The sequence below is a fragment of the Phoenix dactylifera genome, chromosome 4 (genome assembly GCF_009389715.1).
Source record: "Phoenix dactylifera cultivar Barhee BC4 chromosome 4, palm_55x_up_171113_PBpolish2nd_filt_p, whole genome shotgun sequence".
In the NCBI taxonomy this organism is placed as follows: domain Eukaryota; kingdom Viridiplantae; phylum Streptophyta; class Magnoliopsida; order Arecales; family Arecaceae; genus Phoenix; species Phoenix dactylifera.
In genome coordinates this window covers 8,195,732-8,207,639 of record NC_052395.1, presented here as the reverse complement: position 1 = coordinate 8,207,639, position 11,908 = coordinate 8,195,732, and the positions used below count along the sequence as shown (strand labels likewise).

The 11,908-nt window shown below is 42.6% G+C and overlaps 2 protein-coding genes across 2 annotated transcripts; both read right to left on the bottom strand.

Moving 5' to 3' along the window:
* Positions 1 to 205: 205 nt before the first annotated feature.
* Positions 206 to 6,438, bottom strand: LOC103714188 (leucine-rich repeat receptor-like serine/threonine-protein kinase BAM3). Its single transcript, XM_008801357.4, has 2 exons — positions 1,767 to 6,438; positions 206 to 779 (listed from the first exon to the last, which is right to left on the bottom strand). The coding sequence occupies exons 1-2, from the start codon at positions 4,381 to 4,383 to the stop codon at positions 442 to 444; spliced, it is 2,955 nt and encodes a 984-aa protein (XP_008799579.2). The 5' UTR covers positions 4,384 to 6,438; the 3' UTR covers positions 206 to 441.
* Positions 6,439 to 7,082: 644 nt separating this feature from the next.
* LOC113460934 (serine/threonine-protein kinase AGC1-7-like) lies at positions 7,083 to 11,599 on the bottom strand. Its single transcript, XM_039126184.1, has 2 exons — positions 11,561 to 11,599; positions 7,083 to 7,962 (listed from the first exon to the last, which is right to left on the bottom strand). Exons 1-2 carry the CDS (start codon positions 11,597 to 11,599, stop codon positions 7,201 to 7,203), a joined length of 801 nt encoding a protein of 266 aa, XP_038982112.1. The 3' UTR covers positions 7,083 to 7,200.
* Positions 11,600 to 11,908: the final 309 nt, after the last annotated feature.

Here is an 11,908-nt window from a genome sequence, read left to right as displayed (position 1 = left end):
ATTGAGTCATGCCTGCACCAAGCTAAAACATGGGCTTCACTTTGCATCACATCGTTGGCGTTACAATATGATCAGTCCAGTACCATCTGTCAAAAAGATAAGATAGCAACAGAGCAGAAGTTGTCAGAGGGGTCCATCTCTAGATTTTCTCAAGTAGTTAACGAGCACCTCAATATATTGATAATTGGATGGACTGCTAATAAGCTGCCCACAAAGGGATTTTATCGAAGAGATTTTTATCAGGCAATATATAAAATTAGCCAGAGTGTGCATATACATACTGCACCACCCATCACGTAAACTAGATAACAGCCATCTAAAAGCCATGCACATATAATTTGACAAAAGAACCCCACCCCTAACAAGCAGTATAATGCCCACCATGCACTAACAGAAAAAGCTCTTTGTAAAATTGCAGTGATTCTAAAACATGAAAGAAGATCAGCGTGTCTGAAAGCCGAATGGCTGCTTCGTCTGCTCGAGCATCTGGACGACCTCTCTCATGGTGGGCCGCTCGACGCTCTGCTCTTGGACGCAGAGCATCCCCACGAAGAACACCTGCATGGCCTCCTCCAATGGAACATTGATGAGCCTTGGGTCTAAAATCTTCACCACCCCTTCTTTGCTCCAATTTGTGTTCATCCTTGCCCACTGGACAATATCTAGTCCTTCCTCTCCAAAGTCCCCCACTGGTCGCCTACCGGTGATCAGCTCTAAAAGAACAACTCCAAAGCTGTAAACGTCGCTCTTCTCATCAACCTTCAGAGTGTATGCATACTCTGTTTGCAGATGAAAAAAAATATGGATAAATGAGCATTATTATGGTCATATTTGAATATTGCAATCATTAGATGTGATTAAATAACTGTCAATATTGTTTTTAGGAAGGGCAAAGTTGAAATCTTATATGTGAGATAACATTGGATTCTATGTCAAGAAAGGGAGGTTGGAAGGGTGAATATTTCCAAGTATGGAGACCAACATGACATGAGACATGGGCAATGGAGCACTTGTATGGGTAGAAAAAGCAAATGAGTTGCTGCCAATACTTTATTTTTTTTTGTTATACACACACACACACACACATATATATGCTTTTCTCTTCTAGGAATTGGAGAAAATATAAAGCAGGGATCCCAATCAGGATTCCTAAGAGACAGTGTTTCGAATCCGGAGTTTGTTATTGACAGAATGATGGGGTTGGGTCAAAAAGGTAAGGTTATTGTGTTGAAAGCAAACTGGGCATGGGTTTCCAAGGCTAGAGTTGGTGGCACCAAACGGTCGAAGGAGGGGAAAAGCAAAAGGAAGGGATGCTGCTTTCTTTCTTCGAGGAGTTGGGTCCTCAGTGTGCTCCTTCTTAGGACTGCAGCACATGAAGCTCATTGCTTTAGCCCCGTCTACTGGTGTATTTTACTCAGTATATCTCCTCCATCAAAAGAATAACTCAGAGAATATCAGAGCACCAGAGATGATTGGTCTAAAGGCAAGAGGAATATTCATGGTTTTGAGAGTCCACTTAAGGCCTTGTAATATATAACCAATAAGATATATTTTTCAAGGAATAACTAATCAGATATATAGATATGCAAACAGTTCCTCAGCTGGGATCATGGAAGCGCATGTTGCGCTGCCTTCTCTACTCATTAGCTAGAACATAAAGCACTAGAGAAGGTATGCGATCAAAACAAGTATAATTAATCGAAATTTTCAGATCAATTGGTTTGAGTTCGAGCTGCTAAATTCTAAACAAAGCTTCCAGCACTTACCTGGAGCAATGTAGCCATAAGAACCAGCGATGGCTGACATGCACTCGGAGGCTCCGGTGTCCCTCAAATATTTTGCTAGGCCAAAGTCCGCGACATGAGCTTCAAAGTCTGCATCCAATAAAATGTTGTTGGACTTGACATCTCTGTGAAGTATGGGAGGGCAGCAGTCATGGTGCAAGTAGCACAATCCCTTCGCTGCCTCTGTTGCAATCCTGAGCCTAATTTGCCAATTGAGATAGCCTCCTCTCTTCCCATGAAGCACTTCTCCCAAGCTTCCACTCCGCATGTACTCGTAGACGAGCAAATTAGTCTCCTTATTAGTGCAGAATGCCAGCAACCTGACAATATACCGATGCCTGATCTTACCCAAAGTCTGGATCTCCGCAGAGAATCCATTATCATGTGAAGACCCTTTGCTTATCCCTAGCAAACGCTTCACTGCAACCTGCTCCCCGTTTGGCATGGTTCCTCTGTAGACAATTCCAGCTCCTCCTCTCCCAATAATGTAGTTCTCTTTGAGGCATTCTACGATGTCTTCGCTCCCAAAATCTAGCTTTTGGAATGCTGTGAGCTTCCATGACTTGGAGTTCCTTCTTATCATCGACCGGGTCTTGATGACAACCGTTGCAGCAAAAACAATAGAACATGTTAAGAGGCCTAGCGAAAAGAGGAGCTTGAACTTTCCTGGGAGTTGTGATTTGACACCATGATGTTGGTCTGACCGGAGCTGAGATGCCACCGAGAAGTTGCAAGGATTTGAAACAGATCCACAGAGCTGAGGATTGGCGAGATAAGATGAGGCATTGAAGTAAGCAAACTGCCCGGTCTCTGGTATTCTACCGGAGAAATCATTGTGCGAGAAGTCTGCTGAAGTGAGACTCTTCATGCTTCCAATCTCCTTGGGAATGCTCTGGTTCAAATGGTTCCATGAGACATTGAGATAGTTCAGTATGCGAATTTGAGAGATTCGAGCTGGGATCGGTCCGCTGAGCTGGTTTTGGCTCAAGTCCAAGTATGTCAGCAAGAGGCAATCCCCCATCTCCGGAGGAATTGTACCAGAGAAGTTGTTCCTGCTCATATCTATCTTCAGCACATGCTTCAGGAGGCCCACCTGAGGTGGTACCGGCCCTGCGAACTGGTTACCGCCGAGGAGAAGAATCTGCAATGCCGAGAAGTTTCCGATGGATGATGGAATAGTCCCAAACAACCTGTTGTTTGAGAGATTCAGCTGGCCGAGTTTCGCAGGCTTCTTTGCTGGCTCCTCCGCTATCACTCCAGTAAGATAATTATTCTGCAATTCCATCAGTGACAGCTCCGGTAGGTAGAGAAATCCCCGAGGAATGGATCCACTCAAGTAGTTCTGACCCATACGAACCCTCGAGAGCGTGGTGCATTCTCCGAGATCATCCGGCAAGGGACCGAAGAGAAAGTTGTTGAGAAGAATTAATATCTCCAGCCTCCTACCGAAACAGAGACCTTTCGGGACTACTCCGGTGAGCTTGTTGTCAGACAGGTCGAGCTCTCGGAGCTTCCCGTTCCTCCCGAGCTCAGGAGGGATTGTCCCGGTGAAGTTGTTCTGCCAGAGCATCAAGGTCTCCATATTGGGAAGCTCTGCCATGAACTTTGGGATTTCGCCATGAAACCGGTTCATGAACATATGCAGCAAGACGAGCTCCTGGAGCTTGGAGAACTCTTTTGGGATCTCGCCGGTCAGAGCGTTGTTTGAGATGTCGAGGTATCTCAAACTGCTCAAGTTGCCTAACTGGGGAGGAATGATGCCAGTGAGCTGATTAGCATGCAGGAAGAGAGTGTCCAGCTTCTCGAGATTGCCCAACTGGGGAGGGATCTCGCCCTCCAAGCCGCAGCTAGAGAGGTCGAGATGGATCAGATTGGCCAACTTCCCAAGCTCAGCCGGGATTCCGCCGTCGAACTCATTGTAGTAACCCAAGTAGAGCTGCTCTAGACTACCGAGGTTACCAAGTTCGGTGGGTATGAACCCACTCAGATCATTTCCGGCGAGCGAGAGATAGCCCAGCGCCTTGAAATCGCCATAGCTCGTCGGGATGGCTCCTGAGAAGTAATTCCCGCCGAGGTCCAGGTGCCGGAGCTTCGGTAGCATGGAAAGGCCAACAGGAAGAGAGCCAGAGAAGTCATTATTGTAAGCGTCAAACACTTCTAGCTCCACCATCGTATAGAATTTCCATGCCAAGGTACCATTAAACTGGTTGTTGGAGATGTTGAGATGTCGGAGGCCCGAGAGCTTAGTGATGATAGGTGGGAACTCGCCCGCGAGGCTGTTGCCCGCGACTGACAGGTAACGAAGACCCTTGAGCTCAGCTACTGCTGGGGAGATGAAACCAGAGATGTTTGAGTTGGATATGTTGAGCTCAACTACTAAACGCTTGGCGTCGTCGCATCGGAGACCAGCCCAGGAGCAAAGGGCTGCATGGTTCGACATGTTCCAGCTCTCGAGTAAGAAGTCTGAAGCGTATAAAGACTGTTTGAGGGAAACCAAGATGGAGGCTTGCTTCCGTAGAGATAAACTCAGTGAATTGGTGGGAGAAGCAGAGGAAGCAGAGAAGAGGAAGAGGAGGAGGAGAGAGAGAAAGAGAGCCATGGTGAGCTTTGTGGGAGGGAAGAGGAGGTGGGTTCTCCGGAGGTTCTATCTTTCTAGCTGTGAGAGGTGAAGCAAAAGGGAGATGAGCAAAGCAACTTCAAGGAAACCTCCGAGAGTTGGGTCGTATGGAAATGGAGGTGGGTCTCGGCCCTTGGGCTCTCCTCCTTTTTCTTTTTGAAAAGAAAAGCTAAAGCGCTCGAGTGTGTTAAAAGTGGATCAAAGCAACCGTTGGCTCAGAGGGAGCCCTTGGTTGAAAGCCCCTCTGCATGAACACATTTCCTGAAACACCCTCCTCGTCCTCGATTGCTGGCTAAAGTAGAGCAGTCAAAATACTGGTCAGCTTAGTTCACAACTCCAAAACATGGAAGGAGGAACTACGTACCATGCATCCACTGTGTCATGTAAGCATTTTTACTCACAAAAAACAAAGCAAAAAGAAAAAGAGTCAGGTGCTCATTAATATAAAAAGGATCGCCAATCTATCCTTTGTTCATATATAGATAATGAGCATGATTTTTTTTCTGAGGTGTTCAAAGATTTTTAAGATTATTAGGCCACATGGCCTCTGCATTGAGTCTTTTCAATGCTTCATTATCAACATAACTGCAGATATTTTAGGTAATTTAGGCATGCATGGAAGTTTTTCTGATTTGAAGTTTAATGATTTAGGAGCACTGTGGGTTCCTATCATGGCAAAGAGCAGCTGTTGAAACCCCATTACTGAATCTTTATGATTCAGTATTGCGAGGTCAAAAGGCTGTTGAAAGGAATTATATAGGGAGATGGGGTCTTGATAAACCCTTTCGAGACCTCAAGCTATTATTCAACATTGACCCTGATGAGGGGTCTACGCTTGCAATCAATGATCCAAAGAATTATAATTATTCCAGACCCGAATTATGAGAGTCAAAGGCTAAATCAACTTTCAATACCAAATCATTTTATTAATGGAGGAGAGCAGTAGATGCTAGTGACTTTGCAAGGCAAAGCAAGTACTTAAATATTCTAGTGGAGCCTGGTTCAAGGTTTAAAGCTGGTCGTGGAAAAGGAAAATTAGTGCCATTAGAGCCACTCTTTGTTCACCCCAATTCGCAGACCAATATGCTTCTGATGCCGCGTTCGATGAGTTGTTCGAACCTTCTGAGTTGCGTCGGTGAATGAGGCAGTGAATTGAGTGGAACAAAGAGTTAGCATCAGAATTTTATTCTGATGTAATGAGATAACATCAGGTTATTTGGAATTATTTAAAGCTTATATGTACTTCTAGATGAAGGGAACTATTATAAAAGCCCAAGATACGAGTATTGTAACCTCTGCAAGAAATGTGTGCGCGCGCGCTCTTGGAGTTTTGAAAGTTTGGAATCTTCAAATGTATATTTTGCCACAAACAAGAGATAATCATACAGCCACCATGAATCTGTTGTAAAACAAATGCACTCTCAACCAAATTATAGTTTATGACCAGCACTAGCTAATGCCTGACTTGAAGCCTAACCAACCTGGAAGATGCAGTGAGGAACATGTCATGAAGCTTATTACCTTTCATTGCTTTAGGATTAGTTTGTAATTTCAATATAACCATTCTTCTATTTGCATGGATTAATATGTCTTTATGCCATGCTTGCTTGGATTCAGCTCTTTAATTTATTTCCTTTCCTTCACTTTGACAACACCCAAACAAAGCCTCAGCCACAGCAAGAAAAAAATAGTTCTTGTCTGTAGTTGGAACATGCAATTACTATGAACATCTGTTGGTTTATCACCCAAAATGAATTCACTTCTCCAATCGCTGTAAAAACTGCAGCAAAGAAAACAGAGGATGATGATGAGAAGAATGATAGTGAGGAGGATATTACCATTAGCTAGCAGAAAGCCGACATAACCTAGAGATTCACGTAAGAGAGCGTTATACAGTCCTATCCTCATCCACCTTGGCTGCCTTGGATTCAGACTACACAATGCAAAAGAAAAGATTGATGTTGGTGGATAAAAGGAATGTACTCATTCCCCGTCTTTAGTTAACATGGCTGGAAAAGAGAGCGTTCCTGCTGTCAGCCATGAAGAGATTTATTTGATTAATGAAGACTACTTTTGCCTTCAAAAATATATTAAAAACCCTAAAGCAATAGGTCTGATCCTAACGAAAAAAGCATGTGCATAGGCACTGGCAGGAAACAATCACCCATCATATATGTGTTCATTCATGTTAAAAAGAAGATAAAGTGAGAGGGTTGTGCACTGGGAAGCAATTTGGTTTGCCATGGATGACCATCTGAAACTAAAAATAAGATAGAAGGTGGTTTCCTCACAAGAGCAAAGCATTATTAATGCAAGGCGAACACTTCCTCACCCAAGGGGCAAAAGCTGCTTCTCTTCAAATAAGATGAGTAATACGATTAATAATCTATGATGTGCAATGATAAAAGAAAAAACTTGTTTTCTTCATCTCAACTGAAATGAAATGCAACATACTCCAAACAGAAGTCACACAACCCCCAATAGCTGCTCTTATAGGTGACTTTGTTTTACAGTAAAGACTACTTTTTATTATGTATGTTCCCTAAACAAAAGTTAGAAGTTGGAGCATCAACCAAATCACAAAGGGAAAAAATTATAGAAGAAAAGAAAGGAGAAAAGAGCAGCAAGAAGGCCATCCTCACCACAAGTCGTCGAATCAAAACAGACCAAGCACCTTTCACTGATTGAATACACAACTTTCACTTTCTCACAAAAAAGTTCTATTGATAAATCATTCCCAGGAGGATGCATAACAATGATTTTACTAATCTTTTAACTAAAACTAGTCAAAATATTTGGTCAAAAATACTCGAAATCAAGATGCGAAGAATCATTTGTATTGCCCTTACTTACGCCATTACCATTAATGCCATTTCCAGCGGCCTTCTTCCCAGCATTATGAACTTCCTTGCGAGCAAATCGTGCAAAGTCCACTGGTTCAGGTATATGATATGGTGTGGAGCTCCTCACCAATGCCCGGTTCGCCCCCTCAAAAAATGGATGCTGCTTAATATCTGTAGCACCTCTTTGGTATGCAATCTTTTTCTGTGGGTCCTTCGCCAGGAGGCTGCGAATGAGGTCTCGGGCAGCTGAACTCATGACTGGCATCCCTGGGAACTTCAATGGCTGGCCTACTACATTAAAAAGTGCATCTCGATTTCCCGACCCCTTGAAAGGGGTTGTCCCATGCATTAGCTCATATAAAAAGATGCCAAACGTCCACCAGTCAGCTGCACTCCCATGGCCCTCTCCTCGGATGCTCTCAAAGGCCAGATACCCATGAGTCCCGACGAATGACATTGAGCGTGCATTCATTGGCTCCGCCATTAGTTCTGGGAGGGCCCCTTTTTCAAGGCCAAAGTCTGATTTGGATTTCCGGTTCCTCTTAGGAAGTATGCAGGGAAAGAATGCAGTTGGTTGGATACAGCCCTGCACTGCATGCTCGCTATCAAGCATGCTTTCACTGATGTCAGCATGGGAGGAGGAGGACTTGACAAGGGTTGGGTTGATGGAGCACCACAGCGACAGGTCAAAGTCAGATAAAGAAGAGGAATTTTGTGACTAAAGAGACTGAGACAAGTGTATTTTTTTGTTATTTTTTTCTTTACTGAAGGGTGAGACTAGATAATTGACTTGTCAATGGGGGTTATCTTCACCAAGAAAGCATGATCCAGTTTGTGGTTTAAAAATACAATAATAATCCGTTTCTTTTGAAGAATGGAAATGGAGAGAAAGGAGAGGAAGATGAGAGGAACAAAACATTCTAGCATTCACGCAGGGAAAAGAAAATTCATGCTTCACACATGTACTACATAATCATGCTTTGAGGTTGTGAACAGGATTTGCCTAGCCTAACCTAAAACAGATTGTTGGTCTCAGAAAAGATCAAGCAGAAGAAGCAGCAGCAAGAAGAAGAAGAACCAAACTAAGATCCACAGACAGTTCTAACTCAGAATACGACTCCTAATCTAATCTGAACTCTATAATAAAATGCAATACCTAAATCAATTCCTATGATTGTTGAATTCTCGAGGATTTCGAACTAGGATCCACATAGACAGTTCTAACCGAAAATTTAACTCCTAATCTAATATAAACTCTACAATAAAATGCCACCCCTAAATAAATGTCTATGAACACAAAACTGTTGGATTCTCAAGGATTCCAAACTAGGATCCACATAAACAGTTCTAACTGCAAATATAACTCCTAATCTAATTTGAACTCTAAAATAAAATGCCATCCATAAATCAACATTTATGAACACAACATTATTGGTTTCTGAAGGATCAATTCAACAAAGGGGGAAAAAAGGAAAGAAAAAAAAGTTAGAGCTACTAGCCCAAAAGAAGCCACAAAATCTCAATAACATTTGAATACCCAATAAGAAATGCCTTCCCAATAATTCCATATTGTTTCTTATAAGGTATTTACCATCTCAGATTCAAGAAAAGCTTTACCATCACTGAGATATGATATATTCCTCGCCTTCTCTTAATATCATCCTAAAATTCCACTATGATACCTTTCTTGCCCTTTTTTATCATTAGAAAAAGGAAATTCCTTGCCTCTGTGGAAAGACCCACCTAAATTCCTTCCTTTCTTCAAACTAAAATAAACGAGCATCATGATATACTACCCCACTTTCTACACATTTAGAGATTATTCCACATGCACATCCCCCCAACCACCAAAACAAATTCCTAGTTCCTATAGAATCCTCTCCGCCACTCCCGTAATTGTTGGGAACCCGCCCATGCCGCTGATATTTCAAAACAAAAATCAAATGGCAGCGGAAAGGGGGCATGTGCGGGATCAACGTTCATCGCATGAACGTTGTTTCGAGACCTTTCGTAATTAGGTAAGAATTAAAACTTTTAAAAACTATTAGGAAGATCAGATCTTCACCTTGCGCGGGTAGATGATCACCGCAAATCTGAATTCATGGTTTTTGGAAGAGGGTTCGCTTGAAGCCGTTCAAACGTCCGGCCTCTACGGGTATCCACACGAAGTAGAGGACCGATCAAATCTTTCTTGTCTTCCCGGGGTGCTATCTCCCTTGCAAAGACTTCTTTTGATGGCTGATTTCCTCTCTTTCAATCAACCCTTGATTGTGCTTGAGAGGAGGAAGAAGAAGGATGAAGAAGAGGAAGAAGAACGAAGCCCCTTGCAGCCTTTCTTTTTCTCCCTGCGTTGGAGCCAAGGAAGAAGACCAAGAGGAGGGAGACGCCTCCTCTTCTTTTTCCCTTTGCTGATGGCGGCTGAACCAAGGAAGGGAGAGGGGTGGCCACGGCTTGGAAGAGGAGAGGGAGAGCTCATCTAGGGCGCCGGCCCCCTTTGCCCCTTTTTATAACCATCTAGGGCTCCTACAATCTAGGAGCCCTAGAGTAATTACCTTTCTCTTCTCCCTTCTCCACATGGAAAAGGGAGGGGCATATTCCCCTCCTCATGGTTAACCCTAATCCACATTAAGTAGGGTTTGAAATGCCCTAATGTGGTCAAGCCCTAATCCAATTAGGCTTAGCCCAAGGGTGAACCAATTAGGATCCAATCTAGGTAAGTCCTAATCCAATTAGAACTTAAATCAATTTTGACTCAATTGAACTCTTCAATCCTAATCCAATTAGGAGTCTTATTGATTCATTAGATTAATAATTAATTGTGACTTAAGAAACCCTAATCCAAATTAGGACATATTTAATTTTAGTCCTAATCCAATTAGGACTCTATTTGAATCCGAAGTCCTAATCCGATTAGGACTCTAGGAATCCTACTCCAAGTAGGAATCCAATTTTGATTCAAAACTCCTAATCTCATTAGGATTGCAGGAATCCTATTCCAAGTAGGAATTCCAGTCCTACTCCAACTAGGATTCCCAGTCCTAATCCAATTAGGACTCTAGGAATCCTACCCGAAGTAGGACTCTTGTTTTAAGTCCAATTAATTAATTCCCTTTGTTCCTTCTTCAACTTCTTATCAATCAAATTGATTACTTGTGATTTATAATCACTTTTCAACCATCGGATCGGTCAATACTTCTAGTGTGTGTGACCCCATAGGTTCTACTCTGACTGGTAGTGAGATATATTATGATCTCTATCACAATATCATTGAAAACTCCTTTCAATGGGTTGGAACGATTCCAACTCAACTCATTAGGGTTTATCGATCATCAAGATAATCCCTATGAGTCCCACCATCCACCAGTGACACCTAGCAGCATGTAGTGGCTACCCAGTAGAATAGAAAGATGAACCTCTAGGTGCAGTTAACGTGTGATACAGTCCTACTATCGTGGATCCCTACAGGACGGAGGTCATGGACAACTCGTCAAACCCCATCGTCTGTCATATGTCAAGATTTATTTGACTTGAGTTCGATAGTGGAAAACTCTTTTTCCACTTTATATTAACAAATCACATAGGATCACTCCTCTTCTATCAAGGTCGATAGATTCCTTATAGGTGCATACCCTACTCCTACAGTGAACTTACTGCAGCCAATCTACACTGCATGGACCCATATGGCTAGAGACCATGTATGTGTGCAGTCAAACTACAATAACCTCACTGTGAGTAGCCGAAGCACCGCAGGTCAAAGGACCAGTCACACTACTGCAACATCAAGCAAGTCACTGACGAGTGGATAGACATCCAAGTGACTTCTTGTCTTGGTCACGCTCAGTACCCTTGTTCTCTAACAAGCACCTGCACTATCACTTCAGTGTCCCTACACTGTGGACTCAAGTCTCGTCCATCCATAAGGAAAGTGATCTGTGCACTGATCGGATCGATCACCGTCCTCGTGATGATCCATTGATCAGGAGCATTTAGAAATTAATCACCAATGATACATGGCTCAAATTCTCAACTCTTGAGATATGTATCATCATCTTATTAATTTCTTGGATGATTCATAGACACATAAATAATATGAATGAAAAAGATGCCTTTTATTTATTCAATAATAAACAGTCAAGTACAAAATTATGTCCCTAGAATCAACAATGTGTCAGCCAAATTGGCTTCTAGGGCATACATCTAACAGTAATTACATTGAGACAGGTAATTCTACATATAGGTGGAGTGCCAAACATAGGATATGACATCAACTTCAGATCACTTATAGAGCATCTCTTCCATGGTATGAACATTCTAACCTTCTTGTGCTGGAAATGGGTTGGCATGAAGAAGGACATGCCCCAAGAGTATTTCTTTCTTCTTTTTCTTTTTTGATAGGAAATGGAGGAAGCGAAATGCCTCCCCCGTGATTCTATTGAGACAGGAATAAGTAGAGAATTAGAATGTACAAGTCAACAGAGCCTGCTGGTTGCTCTGTTAAAAAAAAGGGAAACAAAAAACTCTGTAGTTGATTGGAGCAGTCAGAAGAACACGGGGGAAGCCCCACGAGTATTCAACAGACTTCTCTGTGGACCGAAATCAGTTGAATCCAGGAAGCCCCACGAGTATTCAAGCCATGAAAGTAAAGATTCCATATCTTAAATAAT

Bases quoted from the DNA above. Each gene is read 5' to 3' on its own strand.
- LOC113460934 (XM_039126184.1), bottom strand. From the start codon at position 11,599: ATGTCCTTCTTCATGCCAACCCATTTCCAGCACAAGAAG. The intron at 7,963-11,560 runs GTTAGAATGTTC...CAGTCTCTTTAG, and splicing joins CCCATTTCCAGCACAAGAAG to TCACAAAATTCCTCTTCTTT.
- LOC103714188 (XM_008801357.4), bottom strand. From the start codon at position 4,383: ATGGCTCTCTTTCTCTCTCTCCTCCTCCTCTTCCTCTTCTCTGCTTCC. The intron at 780-1,766 runs GTAAGTGCTGGA...ATCTGCAAACAG, and splicing joins TTATGGCTACATTGCTCCAG to AGTATGCATACACTCTGAAG.